This window comes from Narcine bancroftii, chromosome 9 (assembly GCF_036971445.1).
Source record: "Narcine bancroftii isolate sNarBan1 chromosome 9, sNarBan1.hap1, whole genome shotgun sequence".
NCBI classification, from domain to species: domain Eukaryota; kingdom Metazoa; phylum Chordata; class Chondrichthyes; order Torpediniformes; family Narcinidae; genus Narcine; species Narcine bancroftii.
The window spans coordinates 27,805,273-27,822,615 of record NC_091477.1 but is presented as its reverse complement, the minus strand read 5'-3'; the positions used below and the strand labels follow the sequence as shown (position 1 = coordinate 27,822,615).

General features: G+C 44.6%; 2 protein-coding genes across 3 annotated transcripts in view; one reads left to right on the top strand and one right to left on the bottom strand.

Moving 5' to 3' along the window:
- pfdn1 (prefoldin subunit 1) overlaps positions 1 to 11,029 on the bottom strand; it is a 79,898-nt gene extending 68,869 nt beyond the window's left edge. Inside the window, exons 1-2 of the mRNA XM_069898599.1 lie at positions 10,930 to 11,029; positions 2,997 to 3,163 (exon numbers count right to left, since the gene is read on the bottom strand). Of these exons, the coding sequence (XP_069754700.1) occupies positions 2,997 to 3,163; positions 10,930 to 10,962 (200 nt within the window). The 5' untranslated portion in view covers positions 10,963 to 11,029. The remainder of the gene's footprint in view (positions 1 to 2,996; positions 3,164 to 10,929) is intronic.
- A 2-nt stretch (positions 11,030 to 11,031) lies between these two features.
- Positions 11,032 to 17,343, top strand: part of LOC138743355 (RUN and FYVE domain-containing protein 1-like) — a 98,941-nt gene continuing 92,629 nt past the window's right edge. The window contains exon 1 of one of the 2 annotated variants that reach the window (XM_069898585.1): positions 11,032 to 11,069. The gene's annotated coding sequence lies outside the window, so the exon portion shown is untranslated. Of the gene's footprint in view, positions 11,070 to 12,267; positions 12,349 to 17,343 lie in introns of those variants that run through there. The other variant, XM_069898584.1, reaches the window with a different exon arrangement.

Here is a 17,343-nt window from a genome sequence, read left to right as displayed (position 1 = left end):
TCAATACTTTGATTTATGAAGGCCAAGATGCCAAAAGCTTTCTTTACAGCCCTGTCTACATGTGACATCACTTTCAGGGAAAGAGTATTCCCAAATCCCTTTGTTCCTCCACACTTCTCAGTGCCCTCCATTTACTATGTACGTCCTACCTTGGTTTGTCCTCCCAAAATGCAACACCTCGCACTTGTCTGCATCAAATTCCATCTGCTATTTTCTGTCCCATTTTCCAGTTGGTCCAGATCCCTCTGCAAGTTTTGAAAGCCTTCCCCACTGTCAACACCTCCAATCTTAGTGTCATCTGCAAACTTGCTGATCAAATTTCCCACATTATTATGTAGATAACTGATATAGACAACAAACAACAATGGTCCCAACACCAATCCCTGAGGCACATCACTAATTACAAGCCTCCAGTCTGAGAAAGAATCATCCACTCCTATTCTCTGTCTTCTACCATTCAGCCAATTTCAAATCCATTTTACAACCTCTCCATGGATACCTAGTGTCCAAACCTTCTGAACTAACCTCCCATGTGGGACCCTGTCAAAGGCCTTACTGAAGTCCATGTAGGCAAAATCCACTGCCTTTCCTTCATCTACTTTCTAGGTTACCTCCTCAATAAACTGTTTAATGTTGTGCATGTGAAGTCTATAAGGGTATTTGATAAAGCACCACATATTTAGCTTGTCATTAGTATTCAAACACATGGAATAATAGAGATTGTAGTGACATAGATGGAAAATTGGCTAAGTGACGGGAAGAAATGTAGGAAATTGTTCTTCAGATAAAGTATGGTGGTATTCCAGTACCAAGGCCAACATTTTCTAACATACATTAACAACTTGCACATGGGCATTGTGAGCAGAAATTTCCAGATGTCGTTAAACCTAGAGGCATAGTACTTTGTGAAAAGAATCCAGCATTTCACAAATTATTCAAATGACTTGGATAAAGTGACCAAAGGATTCATTGTTAAATTTGAAAATAATACAAAGGTAGGTATGCAAGCAAGATGTGAATAGGAGCTATAAAGGAATGCATATAGATTAAATGAGTTGGCAAAGATTTGGTAAATGGAGTTTGTGAGAAAATGTGAAAGTGCCCATTTCAACACGAAACATTACAAAGCATATGATCTAACTAAAGAGACTTTGCAGAATTCAGATGGAGAGGGATCTAGTGTTATAGTACCTAATTTCTGAAAGATTCATCTGAAGGTACAGCAAATAAATGAAAAAAATGTACACAAGGTTGTTTCTTGCAAGGAAATTGAATCCATACATTTGGCATTTTATGTTTCAGCTATGTAGGTCAAAATCTGGAACACTGGAAGAATGTTAATTTTTTTTTAAATCATTTTAAGGATTTAGGAGTGTATAAGGCAAAGCCTTCTTCAGCCTAAACACCAAAAGTCCACTCCATTGAGAGCCAAAAGTGGGAATAACTCTCCAGGGATAGGGAGGCAGTCAACACCTGTTCAAACACATTCTCCACCTCGACTTTATTCCTAAATCCATCCTACCACAACCTGTTTGGTCCAACCTGACAGGAAATTGAAAAAGCCGCATCCTAATGAAAAATAAAATTAAAAAGCCTTTGGAGCAGATGTTATCCCCACTCAAATTCTAAAAAAAATTCCCCAACTGCAGTAACTACTGAAGAGTCTACCTACTGTTTGTTACAAGAAAGTCATCAACAGTTCCTCCCAGTGAGTGAGGAACTGTTCCCTGAATCATATTGTTGATTCCCTTCATCTAGATGCAGAAAGATCTTCACTGTGCAACAACTCCATGAAAAATGTATAGAGCAGTACCAATGGCCTTTGGTCAATCTCATTAAAGCCTTATCAATCAGAAATACCTTTTTCAAAATTATCTATCCACATAAATTGGTCCTCACTTTTTATCTGTTGTATTTTAAAATGCAAGCCATAACATTAACCAGGGGTCTGCAATCTCTGCAAAGAGCAAAGTCAAGATGGCAACATAAGGAGGCAATCTCAGTAGTGAGACTGGAGTCAAACAAGTTTGCATCATTGCCCCAAATTTCATTCAATTCTTCTCACAGCACGATAACGTCCCACCTCCAACAAATTACCAGCAGAAAGAATTGGAAACTCAACCCACAGACAGTTTTGATACTAAGGAGACTCCAATCCAAATGGACCAAACACCCCCCCCCCACAAAAAAAAGGAAGCAATTCAATCTATATCCCAACAGACTACCATAAAAGGCTGTAAATCTAGAGCCTCATGATCATCAATAATCATCTGGCACAGGATAAAGCAAAACAAAAGGCCAACATATACATTATCCCAAGAGACCAAGACCATAAAAAGCCTGGAGGAGTATAACAGATGAAGGGGTAGAATAAAATGAAAACAGAAATAAAAATGTAAACATGAGAAAAGGTCAGATTAAATCAAAGAGAATACAAATATAACCTCCAACATAGGTACTTTGAGGGATGAAAATAACTCAGGAAACAGTTGGGTTAAGTTCAGCAACTTCTTCAGCATTGACAGAAACTAAAAAATTGGTGCATAGTGACTCAGTTGTTTCTTGAGGTTAAATGAACAGCCAACTCTTATGAAAAAACTGATCAGACTGGAATTACACTGAAGTTGCATATAGGTCAGACAGATAAAGAACTGCAAATTTCATTCTTGAAAGGACTTGAGAAGGAGCTGAGATTTAACACTCCAACCACTTTATAATCACTTTTATGAACACCAGTATTTTCCATTTTTACTTTCTTGTTTAAATTTAAATTCCTAGAAAACATTTTCTTCTCTTTGCCCTACATCAAACATATCTATGACGGAGACCTGAAAAGCCTTCATATACCCTGCTTTGACACTAAGTATGTTATTCGTGGTCCTGTTATTTTTTTCATGTCATGCTGATTTAACATTAATCCAAGCTGCAGGGAACAAACTTCAATAGATTATGAGATATGTAAATTCCACTGTTGATGTTCAAGATATATTACTTACATTCTTCCAACACCTTCATACATGCGAGCTTCTTCTGGCATTGAGGCTATCTCCCCATTTGTTAAATGGGCATGTTGTTTGGTCCAATTTAATTGTTCAATCTGCAAATCTGCAAGTTTTACCTTCTGTTGTGTATCAAGCACTTTGGTCTGTAGTTCAGCAAAAGCCTGAAAAATGTGCAAAAAGAATTAAAAACTACAAATTTGCATTTTAGTTATGAATAACCAGAGCAATTTGTAAAAATGTCTTATTTGGGACACTATTTTCTTGAGTCTAGTGTCTGATCATTTTTCTGTGAAGTTATACTGTAGTGGTTTTACTATATCTATTTCCACTATAATATCATCTTTCAATTTTGCAGAAATCCACAAAAGATACATATTTTCCAGATATACAACTAATAATCAACCCAAATTATTTTTGGATTGATCTGGATGTGTACAAGGCAAAATGTAATCCATTGATAAAAAGGCAAGGGCCTAATCACCTTTCAACCAAAATTTAAATTAAAATTCTGTGCTACTAGCAAGTTATCCCATCCAAAGTGTCTTTGTCTCACAAAACTCCTGCAATGAAATACATATTCATTTAGTATTACCCATTTTCAATGAAATGTAATAATTGAAATGAATTGCATGCGACTGGCATTTAAGCACAAATCATTGTGAGTGGATCACCACAACTCTGCGGCAGTTCATGGGATACGCCTTCTCAATAACTGCAACACTGCTATCTTATTCCATCATGAGAACTATTTTGAAAACTAGTGTTATTTGTTAAAATAACCATTTACAATTCATAGAGTTTTACAGCACAGAAACAGGCTCTTCAGTCCAAGCTAGTCCCATTTGCCTGCATTTGGTCCAGATTCCTCTAAATCTTTCCTAACCAGGTTCCTAGCTACATATACAGGTATTTTAAACATTGCAATTGTATCTATCTCTACCTCTTCCACTGGCAGCTCATTCCATATACCTACCACCATGAAAAAATTGTCCCTCAGTTCCTTTTAAATTTTTCCCCTCTCATTTCCTACTCTGGAAAAGCTATTTGCCTTATCTATGTCTCTAAAGTTACTCTCAGGCTCCTAAAGGTCAGAGATAAGAGTATCGGCCTACTTCAAATTATCCTCATGAATCTTTTCTGCACTTTTTCATACAGCACACAATGCTCTAGGTTTAAGAACAGTTTGTTTCCAACAGGTTTCATGTTCTGGAATCCTTGAAGTTCCCCTTGTGGCACTAATCAGGGGTGATGCCACAAAAGGTCTACACTATTACCAAGCCATTCTTTTTTGCACTGAGATAACTGTAAGTATTTATAATGTATCAGTTTTTCATATTTATTTTCTCTTTTTAATTCAATTAAGTATACTATTGGAGTTGTTTTATGATTCTTTTTGTATTTTTTTAAACAAAGTACCTGTTCACCTGCAGAAAGTAAGAATTTCAGTGCATATGTACATTGTATATAACAATACACTCATTATCAAGTGTGGTCTCACCAATATCTTGTACAGCTGTGGCATGATGACCCAACTTTGGAATTCAATGTCCTGACCAATGAAGGCAAGCATGGTAAATGCCTTCATCACTTTATCTATCTGTATTACCAATTTTGAGGAATGATGTACTTATATGCCCTTGATCTGTTTATTTTACAACAATCTCTAAGGCCCTACCAATTACAGTAGACCCCCTTATATTCAGGGCATATTTTTCAAGACCCCCAGCAGATGCCTGAAACCGCAGATAGTACTGAAACCTATACAGTTTATGTGTCGCTTAACATCCAGGATTTGTTCTGTGAAATTGAGCATTTTGTGGACATTGTGCGAACACCATATAATATACAGTACTTAGCAAAGCTATACGGGATACTGCAGTGAACTTGTAAACTTTTTATTTGTAAGTAGGGATCAGTGTGGGGCTGAGGGGAGAGTGCGGGGCTGAGGGGAGAGTGCGGGGCTGTGGGGAGAGTGCGGGGCTGTGGGGAGAGTGCGGGGCTGTGGGGAGAGTGCGGGGCTGTGGGGAGAGTGCGGGGCTGTGGGGAGAGTGCGGGGCTGTGGGGAGAGTGCGGGGCTGTGGGGAGAGTGCGGGGCTGTGGGGAGAGTGCGGGGCTGTGGGGAGAGTGCGGGGCTGTGGGGAGAGTGCGGGGCTGTGGGGAGAGTGCGGGGCTGTGGGGAGAGTGCGGGGCTGTGGGGAGAGTGCGGGGCTGTGGGGAGAGTGCGGGGCTGTGGGGAGAGTGCGGGGCTGTGGGGAGAGTGCGGGGCTGTGGGGAGAGTGCGGGGCTGTGGGGAGAGTGCGGGGCTGTGGGGAGAGTGCGGGGCTGTGGGGAGAGTGCGGGGCTGTGGGGAGAGTGCGGGGCTGTGGGGAGAGTGCGGGGCTGTGGGGAGAGTGCGGGGCTGTGGGGAGAGTGCGGGGCTGTGGGGAGAGTGCGGGGCTGTGGGGAGAGTGCGGGGCTGTGGGGAGAGTGCGGGGCTGTGGGGAGAGTGCGGGGCTGTGGGGAGAGTGCGGGGCTGTGGGGAGAGTGCGGGGCTGTGGGGAGAGTGCGGGGCTGTGGGGAGAGTGCGGGGCTGTGGGGAGAGTGCGGGGCTGTGGGGAGAGTGCGGGGCTGTGGGGAGAGTGCGGGGCTGTGGGGAGAGTGCGGGGCTGTGGGGAGAGTGCGGGGCTGTGGGGAGAGTGCGGGGCTGTGGGGAGAGTGCGGGGCTGTGGGGAGAGTGCGGGGCTGTGGGGAGAGTGCGGGGCTGTGGGGAGAGTGCGGGGCTGTGGGGAGAGTGCGGGGCTGTGGGGAGAGTGCGGGGCTGTGGGGAGAGTGCGGGGCTGTGGGGAGAGTGCGGGGCTGTGGGGAGAGTGCGGGGCTGTGGGGAGAGTGCGGGGCTGTGGGGAGAGTGCGGGGCTGTGGGGAGAGTGCGGGGCTGTGGGGAGAGTGCGGGGCTGTGGGGAGAGTGCGGGGCTGTGGGGAGAGTGCGGGGCTGTGGGGAGAGTGCGGGGCTGTGGGGAGAGTGCGGGGCTGTGGGGAGAGTGCGGGGCTGTGGGGAGAGTGCGGGGCTGTGGGGAGAGTGCGGGGCTGTGGGGAGAGTGCGGGGCTGTGGGGAGAGTGCGGGGCTGTGGGGAGAGTGCGGGGCTGTGGGGAGAGTGCGGGGCTGTGGGGAGAGTGCGGGGCTGTGGGGAGAGTGCGGGGCTGTGGGGAGAGTGCGGGGCTGTGGGGAGAGTGCGGGGCTGTGGGGAGAGTGCGGGGCTGTGGGGAGAGTGCGGGGCTGTGGGGAGAGTGCGGGGCTGTGGGGAGAGTGCGGGGCTGTGGGGAGAGTGCGGGGCTGTGGGGAGAGTGCGGGGCTGTGGGGAGAGTGCGGGGCTGTGGGGAGAGTGCGGGGCTGTGGGGAGAGTGCGGGGCTGTGGGGAGAGTGCGGGGCTGTGGGGAGAGTGCGGGGCTGTGGGGAGAGTGCGGGGCTGTGGGGAGAGTGCGGGGCTGTGGGGAGAGTGCGGGGCTGTGGGGAGAGTGCGGGGCTGTGGGGAGAGTGCGGGGCTGTGGGGAGAGTGCGGGGCTGTGGGGAGAGTGCGGGGCTGTGGGGAGAGTGCGGGGCTGTGGGGAGAGTGCGGGGCTGTGGGGAGAGTGCGGGGCTGTGGGGAGAGTGCGGGGCTGTGGGGAGAGTGCGGGGCTGTGGGGAGAGTGCGGGGCTGTGGGGAGAGTGCGGGGCTGTGGGGAGAGTGCGGGGCTGTGGGGAGAGTGCGGGGCTGTGGGGAGAGTGCGGGGCTGTGGGGAGAGTGCGGGGCTGTGGGGAGAGTGCGGGGCTGTGGGGAGAGTGCGGGGCTGTGGGGAGAGTGCGGGGCTGTGGGGAGAGTGCGGGGCTGTGGGGAGAGTGCGGGGCTGTGGGGAGAGTGCGGGGCTGTGGGGAGAGTGCGGGGCTGTGGGGAGAGTGCGGGGCTGTGGGGAGAGTGCGGGGCTGTGGGGAGAGTGCGGGGCTGTGGGGAGAGTGCGGGGCTGTGGGGAGAGTGCGGGGCTGTGGGGAGAGTGCGGGGCTGTGGGGAGAGTGCGGGGCTGTGGGGAGAGTGCGGGGCTGTGGGGAGAGTGCGGGGCTGTGGGGAGAGTGCGGGGCTGTGGGGAGAGTGCGGGGCTGTGGGGAGAGTGCGGGGCTGTGGGGAGAGTGCGGGGCTGTGGGGAGAGTGCGGGGCTGTGGGGAGAGTGCGGGGCTGTGGGGAGAGTGCGGGGCTGTGGGGAGAGTGCGGGGCTGTGGGGAGAGTGCGGGGCTGTGGGGAGAGTGCGGGGCTGTGGGGAGAGTGCGGGGCTGTGGGGAGAGTGCGGGGCTGTGGGGAGAGTGCGGGGCTGTGGGGAGAGTGCGGGGCTGTGGGGAGAGTGCGGGGCTGTGGGGAGAGTGCGGGGCTGTGGGGAGAGTGCGGGGCTGTGGGGAGAGTGCGGGGCTGTGGGGAGAGTGCGGGGCTGTGGGGAGAGTGCGGGGCTGTGGGGAGAGTGCGGGGCTGTGGGGAGAGTGCGGGGCTGTGGGGAGAGTGCGGGGCTGTGGGGAGAGTGCGGGGCTGTGGGGAGAGTGCGGGGCTGTGGGGAGAGTGCGGGGCTGTGGGGAGAGTGCGGGGCTGTGGGGAGAGTGCGGGGCTGTGGGGAGAGTGCGGGGCTGTGGGGAGAGTGCGGGGCTGTGGGGAGAGTGCGGGGCTGTGGGGAGAGTGCGGGGCTGTGGGGAGAGTGCGGGGCTGTGGGGAGAGTGCGGGGCTGTGGGGAGAGTGCGGGGCTGTGGGGAGAGTGCGGGGCTGTGGGGAGAGTGCGGGGCTGTGGGGAGAGTGCGGGGCTGTGGGGAGAGTGCGGGGCTGTGGGGAGAGTGCGGGGCTGTGGGGAGAGTGCGGGGCTGTGGGGAGAGTGCGGGGCTGTGGGGAGAGTGCGGGGCTGTGGGGAGAGTGCGGGGCTGTGGGGAGAGTGCGGGGCTGTGGGGAGAGTGCGGGGCTGTGGGGAGAGTGCGGGGCTGTGGGGAGAGTGCGGGGCTGTGGGGAGAGTGCGGGGCTGTGGGGAGAGTGCGGGGCTGTGGGGAGAGTGCGGGGCTGTGGGGAGAGTGCGGGGCTGTGGGGAGAGTGCGGGGCTGTGGGGAGAGTGCGGGGCTGTGGGATCACTGTGGAGAGAAAGCAGAGCAGTGGAATCAGTGTGGGGACAGACTCGGGAGAGTGGGAAGAGCATGGGTCAATGGGATCAATGTAGGGACTGATACTGGGACAGAGTGGGGCAATGTGATCAGTTTCGGATAGTGGGCAACTGAAACCGAAACTGTGGATAAGGCTTGACCTCAGTACAAGTCCTGCCCTTGTTAAACTTACAAAAAACAACATTTCACATTTGAGTTAAATTCTGCTATTCTCACTTTCTCAGTTGATACAGATCTTGTAATCTTCAATAACCTTGTTCACTGTCTGCCATCCAAATCATTCATGTGGATGACTAATGATAGTAGAGCAAGCATAGAACCATGAAAGACCCCAACAATGAAGACGCTGTTTACATCCGGTACCGCACGGATGGCAGTCTCTTCAATCTGAGGCGCCTGCAAGCTCACACCAAGACACAAGAGAAACTTGTCCGTGAACTACTCTTTGCAGATGATGCCGCTTTAGTTGCCCATTCAGAGCCAGCTCTTCAGCGCTTGACGTCCTGCTTTGCGGAAACTGCCAAAATGTTTGGCCTGGAAGTCAGCCTGAAGAAAACTGAGGTCCTCCATCAGCCAGCTCCCCACCATGACTACCAGCCCCCCCACATCTCCATCGGGCACACAAAACTCAAAACGGTCAACCAGTTTACCTATCTCGGCTGCACCATTTCATCAGATGCAAGGATCGACAATGAGATAGACAACAGACTCGCCAAGGCAAATAGCGCCTTTGGAAGACTACACAAAAGAGTCTGGAAAAACAACCAACTGAAAAACCTCACAAAGATAAGCGTATACAGAGCCGTTGTCATACCCACACTCCTGTTCGGCTCCGAATCATGGGTCCTCTACCGGCACCACCTACGGCTCCTAGAACGCTTCCACCAGCGTTGTCTCCGCTCCATCCTCAACATCCATTGGAGCGCTCACACCCCTAACGTCGAGGTACTCGAGATGGCAGAGGTCGACAGCATCGAGTCCACGCTGCTGAAGATCCAGCTGCGCTGGATGGGTCACGTCTCCAGAATGGAGGACCATCGCCTTCCCAAGATCGTATTATATGGCGAGCTCTCCACTGGCCACCGTGACAGAGGTGCACCAAAGAAAAGGTACAAGGACTGCCTAAAGAAATCTCTTGGTTCCTGCCACATTGACCACCGCCAGTGGGCTGATAACGCCTCAAACCGTGCATCTTGGCGCCTCACAGTTTGGCGGGCAGCAGCCTCCTTTGAAGAAGACCGCAGAGCCCACCTCACTGACAAAAGGCAAAGGAGGAAAAACCCAACACCCAACCCCAACCAACCAATTTTCCCTTGCAACCGCTGCAATCGTGTCTGCCTGTCCCGCATCGGACTGGTCAGCCACAAACGAGCCTGCAGCTGACGTGGACTTTTTACCCCCTCCATAAATCTTCGTCCGCGAAGCCAAGCCAAAGAAAGAAAAGAAAGAATCTTCAATAACCTTGTTCACTGTCTGCCATCCAAATCATTCATGTGGATGACTAATGATAGTAGAGCAAGCATAGAACCCTGCAGATGGGTTTTTCAATTCACATTTAAATTACTTTTCTTAAGCATTTCTAAAGTTTACATATTATAGGCTTGAAATAATTTTCTAATATTTCTCCAACACACATTGAGTTTTGAGGAATGAAACTTGTTCATTTTATTCAGCAATGTTACTGAAACTAACATGCATTATTGATGCATGAATGATTTGGATTCCAATGTCAACTGCTGTGATTTAAATATTGCAGCTGCAACCAGTGAGTAAAGTTATATTTGGTATACATCACCTGAACCTTAAATATATTAAACTTACAGTTAATAGGTATCATAATTTATAGAAGTATCCTCCATCACCAACTCTATGACTCGAAAAAGTGATCTGCAGGATTTATATTAACTCACCAGTTGGCTGTATTCTCTCCCTGACAATGACCACAGAGTAGGGCAAAAGCAGCAACGGGAACAAGATATTCCAAACTGTCAAAAATGTCAAATAACCTCAACAAAAAAATTGCGGTCCCTTTATCATGATGAGATAACATCGAATTCTTGTTTTTAAAATCATTGTGAAGGCATCGCCTCCACAGCCCTGCAGCAGTTCATGGGACATGCCTTTGCAAAGCAACAGATGGGAAATAAATGCAACACTCTCATCTCAATCCATCCTGAGAAGAAATATTTTCAAAAATAAGGACCTCTGATTTTTGAGAATCTAATGGAGCATTAAGGGCAGAAGATAAAACACGGAATGGAAAAATACCATTATGAATGCCTTTGAATGAAAATATCGTGAATGCAAATACATACTGTAAATAAACGAGGCAATTGCCACCAAACCTAGCCAAACTTTGTATAGCAGATGTGTCCTTCACTTATCAGAATCTGACGCTTCAATAATTTTATTTTAAAACATCATTTGCATTCCAAGATAACTGCCCCATCCCGCTCCCCCCCCCCCCCCCGTTCCAACCAATTCAACCCCCCTCCACTCGGAAGAAATGAACTCGATCCTGACTCGAGCGTGGCGAAGCCGTGGCTGCCCCGGCTCGGGGACGTGGTGAGAGATTTGTTCGCGTTCATTAGACCCGCGGCGGTGGCTCCATTTGATAACGTGAGGTCTCACAGTTACAGGGCCCAAACCTTCCAGCGCATGTCGATGGCGATCAAACTGATTTTAAGAAAATCCCTTGCCAACACGGGCCTCTCAATCTCATCGACTTTAAATTAGCAATCAAAGGCGCAAGTGTGCATGAAGTTATAAATATCTGCAGCCGATCTGTACCTTCTTTAGCTCCAGGTCCACAGGGGCCGCCATGTTTGGAGTAGAGTTTGAGCATGCGCAGTTCTCTACCCTTCCTTCTCGGGTGGGGGGGGGGGGGAGAGACGGAGGAGGTCCAGGTCGTCGCCTCAAGGTTTGTTGAGGTAATTAGGCCCGTTCTGCACATCTACACAGATTCAATTCCCCGCATAGACTGAAGTAGGTGCATATGGAGTAACAGGAATTTGTGAGCCAGAAGAGTGGAATTTGGCCCATCACTCTTATGTCTCCTGTAAGAAAGGCGACTTGAGCTAAATTTACTTTCTAACTCCTGGTCTATACACCTGTAGTATAACTTCCAGTTAAACATCAGGAGGATTTCTACTTCCACCATCTTTTCAAGCATTAAGTTCCTGACTGTGGTGATGTGTTTCCTCCATTGTCTAGAGTTCTTGTTGGCTACTGTAGAAAATAGAGCTGGCCCGCCCACTGATGACTCCTCACCCATGGTCCTGGGCCTTAAAGGTCGAGCCACCTCTCCCTTCCCTCCATTCCTATATCTGGATCAGGACCAGCAAGGTTCTTCTGTATCGTTCCCTCAGCCTAATCTTGGTGGTTACTGATAGTGCACTACAATTTAATATACAGAAAATTATCTCTCCGGCATTGTAATGCACTCACTAACATCCTAACACGCAATAAGTAAAAGCAAATCTTCCCTGCTTTCCAACTAATTCATTCAAATTCCTGAAATGTGTGTTTCCTATTTATTGAAATCTCTATTGAGAAATCTTACCTATGCAGGCCTCTCAAATTTCTATGTACTTTTAAAATTAAATCTCCCCTCAGTCTCCTTTGCAGCAAAGACAACAGCCCGCCCAAGCTAAACTCTCCCCACAACTGAAATCGCACTATTTGGACAACCTCCTCATAAATCATCTCTCCACCCCATCTAGTCCTGGCATTTTGTTCCTATTTTGTAACCTGAATTGTATACAGTGCTATTCAGGGGTGCAGTGCTAATTTTTGAGGTGCAGAAGCTCACCATAAACGGCGACAAGGGGGTCAGGAGTAGTGCTCACGCAGCACTGATGAGAATTAACAAATATTTTACACAGGACTAGGAAGAACTCCATGCCTTAGTAAAGACAATAAAGGCACCAATACACCTTTTAAAAGGGTTTTCCTAACTTGAGGTTAACTTTTGTGGATATCTTCTTCTTTCTTTCTTTGGCTTGGCTTCACGGACGTTATTTCTTGGTGTTTTACCATTTACTGTATATTGTCTTGCTATATTGCTGAACTTGTTCTACAGGCAATGATTTGATTTGATGTACCATAATTTGGCTTTACAGGACCAAGTAAATTTTAGGATTGCACAAAAGTTTGATTGTTCACATGCTACCTTCAACAAATACTTCTACGTGAAAACCTATTGACAAGGTATTGGAAGTGATATTACTCTCGTTTGTATATTCTGAAACCAGGAATAGTAATGCAAATTCGACCTGGGTAGTGTACAGCCCAACATAACAATTAAATTCTTCAACTACTGGCAACCCTTTTCTCTCTCATTCTGGTTTACCCAGCTCCATACATACATCTGCACAGACCAATTGACTGAGGTCTTCACAGGCACCTTCAACATCTCATTGCAGCATTCCTGTAAGGTTCAAGACAGCCACCATCATCCAGTTTCCCAAGATGGTAACAATTACAGGCCTAAATATCTACCAGCCCATGGCACTGATCTCAACCATTATCAAATGCTTTGAGCGTCTGATGATGGAAAGCATCAAAACACACCTTCCAGAGATGCTGGACTAATTTCAATTCACCTATAGAAGAAACTGTCCCACAGATGATGCTATACCCTTGTCACTTCACTCTGTCCTGACCCACCTGGAGAACAACGCCTCATATCCCAGGCTGCTGTTCATTGACTTCAGCTTGGTGTTTAATATGATCATTTCTCAGAGGCTAGTGGAGAAGCTGTCCTCGCTGGGACTCAACACCCCTCTCTGTTACTGGATTCTGGACTCCAGAAAACTTTTACACGTGGCAAGCATTCTGGCTGGTTGTAGCATTGGTATAGAGGTGCCAAATCTCAGGATAAGAAAAAACTCCAACGGCCTGTTAACTCAGCCTGCGATATCACAGGCACCAGACTTCGCTCCATCAAGGACTTCTACATGAGGTGGTGACTTAATAAAGCAGCCTCTATCCTCAAAGACCACCACCACCACTCAAGTCACATCCTCTTCGCTCTGCTACCATCGGAAAAAAGGTACAGGAGCCTAAAGACGAGCACTCAGCAGCACAAGGACAGCTTCTTCCCTGCTGCCATCAGATTTCTGAATAATCATTGAACCAAGGACACTGCCTTACTTTTCGTGCACTACTATTTTTATTTTTTTTAATATTATTTTTTGTTGTCAGATGGGTAATAATATGTTAGAACTAGAATGGCTAAACAATTGATGGTGTTAATGAAAGATGAATTTAGAAGATATATGGAGAAGGTTAAATTCTAAAGAGAAAGATTTTTCATTTTATTCATTTCAATACAATTCTTATTCTAGAATAGATTTATTTTTAGTATCAGCACAATTACAAGGACAGGTAGTATTGGAGATTTAATTCTTTGTTTTTGAAAAATGCTGAATTTTGTAATTTTATAAAGGATCAAATGTGGCTTTTTTTGAAAATAAATATGGATTCAGTTGATAGTAAATTTGTTTTATGGGATGCTTTAAAAGCATATTTGAGGGGACAAATTATTAGTTATACTGCTAAAATTAGGAAACAACATGTAGCTGAAGTAAGTAAATTGGAGAAGGAGATAAAGGATTTACAGCAAAATTCAATGGAAATTAAAAAAGTACGTTTAGCTAATATGAAGTTATGATATAATTCATTACAAACATAAATTTGAGAAATTATTATGGAGAACCAGACAAAGGTATTATGAATTTGGGGAAAGAGCTCACGAATCAATGATTACATATAAACCTCAGGAAATTAATGATGTTTTTAAAAATTTTATGAAAAATTGTACAGTTCTGAAGTAATGGGGGATAAAGTTAAAAATGGATAATTTTTTATCTGATTTGGATTTGCAATTTTTGAGTGATAAGGATATTAAGGATTTAGATACTTCTTTTACTACTAAAGAAGTAAAAATGCACTTCGATCTATGCCTAATGGGAATTCTCCAGGGGATGATGGTTTTACTTCTGAATTTTATAACGAATTTCAAGAATTATTATTTCCTTTATTGATGGATGTATTGAAACAGGCAACAGAGATTCATTCTTTTCTGGATTCTTTTTCTCAAGCAATTCTTACAGTTATTCTTAAGAAAGATATGAATCCATTGAAAGAAGGGTCTTCTAGACCAATTTCTTTATTAAATGTTGATTATAAAATTGTGCCAAAAGTTCTAGCTAATAGGCTGGCTAAATATTTAGCAGATTTAATTCATTTAGATCAGATGTGTTTTATTAAAAATGGTGATTTGGCAGATAATATTGTGAAGTTGATTTCTTTAATTAATGTTTCTTGGGAGGAATCTAACCTACCAATGATTATTTCGTTGGATGCAGAAAAGGCCTTTGATAGAGTAGAGTGGAGTTTTTTATTTAAAGTTTTGGAAAAATGTTGATTAGATCGACTGGGCAAGGCTGCCCTTTGTCACCAGCTCTATTTGCATTAGTTATTGAACCTTTGGCTTAGGTGATTAGACAAGATAGAAATATTAAAGGTATTGAGGTGAAATCTGATGAATTTAAAATTAATTTCTTTGCAGTCAATGTTTTGATATATTTAACAGAACCTCAGAATTCTTTGAGGAGTTTACATGGTAGATTGGAACAGTATGGTGAGATATCAGATTATAAAATTAATTGGGGAAAAGAGTAAGATTATGCCTTTAGCTGAAATGGATATCAAGTAGGCATATTATGAAATTTATATGGTCAGATCAATTAAATGTGATTTGAATCAATGGAAAGATTTACCAATTACATTAATAGGATGAGTTAATTGTATTAAAATGAATATTTTTCTTTGAAATCAGGTTTTTTTCAGTTTATTCTTTGTATGAATCCTCAAAAACCTTTAAAGGATTTAAATGTTTTGGTGAGGAAATTTTTATGCAAGGATAAAATGGTAAGTGTATCATTGCAGAAATTGCAATTGGAAAATATGAATTAGGAGGTTTGCAACTCCCTAATTTTCAAAATTATTACAATGCAGCATAATTGAAATTTACTAATAGGATGTTTGAAATAGATAAACCTTTGATATAGGCTAATATTGAACTATCTTTAATCAGTGATAAGAAGATGAATCAGTTTATTTATAGATGGAATCCTAAATTATTAAGTAATTATAATTTACCTGTTTGGAAACACTTGATGGATTTATGGTATTTAAAAAAATGAAGCTAGGTAATCAAGGAAAGATTGCAGGTAAAACTCCATTGTATCAAAATAAGCTTTTTCCCTTTACACTTAATAATCAATTTTTGAAATTATGGGATCAAAAGGGTATTGAATTGGTGCAAGATTGCTATGAAGCAGGATATTTTATTTCTTTTCAAAGAATGAAAGAGAAATATATAGTTTCAAATGTTCTTTTTTTCTTATTATCAAATTAAAGCTTTATTGTTGGATACTTTACAGTTACCTAGATGATCTAAGTTTGAAATTTTACTAACCGAGGGTGGTAAGAAGAGATTTATATCCGAGATGTATGCTTTAATACAGAATAAAATGCTTAAGCCAAATAAACATAAATCAAGATTGAAGTGGGTGAAAGATTTAGGTATACTTATTTCTCAGGATGATTGGATGAATTTATGTAGGGATAGTATGACTAAAATTGTTAATGTAAGGTATCAATTGGTTCATTATAATTTTATTCATCAATTATATTTAACTCTGGAAAAATTAAGGAAATATAATTTTGTTTCTTTGGATTTATGTTTTAGATGTCATAAGGATGTAGGTTCTTTTTTTATATTCTACTTGGTTATGTGAGACAGTGAAACCTTTTTGGAATAAACTTAAAGAATTTCTAGAAGTTATTTTGAAAGTGAAATTTCTATTAGATCCTCTGGTATTTTTGTTGGGTAATATTAAGAGGATTAGTTTAGAACTGAAATTAAATAGATTTCAAATTGCTTTTTTGAGATTGGCATTAGCTGTGGCTAGAATTTTTTTGGCAATTACTTGGAAAAAATGAGTCTGATTTGAGTATCCAGAGATGGCATATGGAGTTGAGGTCTTGTATTCCATTGGAAAAGATAACATAGAATTCAGGTGATAATTATCTTTTTTTAATCGTAAAACTTGAAGCCCGTATTTGGATTATATGGGGTTGAATTATTAAACACCCTTCCTGCATGTTAGTGGTGTTGCTCCCAACCATGGTAATTAACTGATGAATTTTGATGTTATGTGATCTCCTCCTTCTCTTTCCTTTATTTTTGGGGTAGATTAGAGGGGGGTGAGTTGGGGGTGGTGGGTTAAGGAAGGGGGAAGGAGGTTGTAGGGGATTAGTTTTCAAAATATCATGTATTTTGTTTTTTTAACTGTTATTCATTAATTGTATGCTTTAACACATGCTTCATGATTCAATAAATAAAATTTTCCAAAAAAAGATGAATATTATAATATGAATGTTTGCACTGTGATGCTGCCACAAAACACCAAATTTTGTGACTTGTTCATGACAATAAATTCTGATTCTGAAGACTTAATTGGGCAAGTCTACTGGCCACCATCATGTCAACCTTCTATAGGAACTCTATCAAGAGCATCCTGGCTGACTGCATCACAGTGTGGGTATGGCTGCTGCAGAGAAATGGATCGGAGGTCATTCCACAGGACCATAAGAGTAGCAGAGAGGATCATGGAGTCTCCCTTCCTACCCCCCCCCCCCCAAATCAACGTGATCATCAGGGATTGTTGTCTGAAGAGGGCACATATAATTATTGAGGACACCTCTTGCCCACAGCATCTTGCAGCTGCTCCCGTGAGGAAAGAGATACAGGAATATAGGAGCCAGCACCACCATGTGCTTCTTCCCACGGGCAGTGAGAGTGCTGAACAACCAAAGGAACTGCTAACACTAACCATCCGAGACTCTCATTTGCATGAAAAAAATCAATTTATTTATTTGTATATATGAATACTTGTCCTGCATATGTATTGTTTGTCTGCATGTGTGTTATGACTGTTTGTGTGTCCGTGTGTTTTGCACAGAGAACCAGAAAACACTATTTCGTCGGGACGTTCTTGTGCAAAATTCAGTTGATAATAGACTTGACCTGACACCCTTCTTTCCACCCCCAGCCCCAATTACTCAATTTCTGTCCCACCCCTGTTCACCATCTCTTATCTGGTTCCACTCATTGCCTTCCTTTCTTTATTT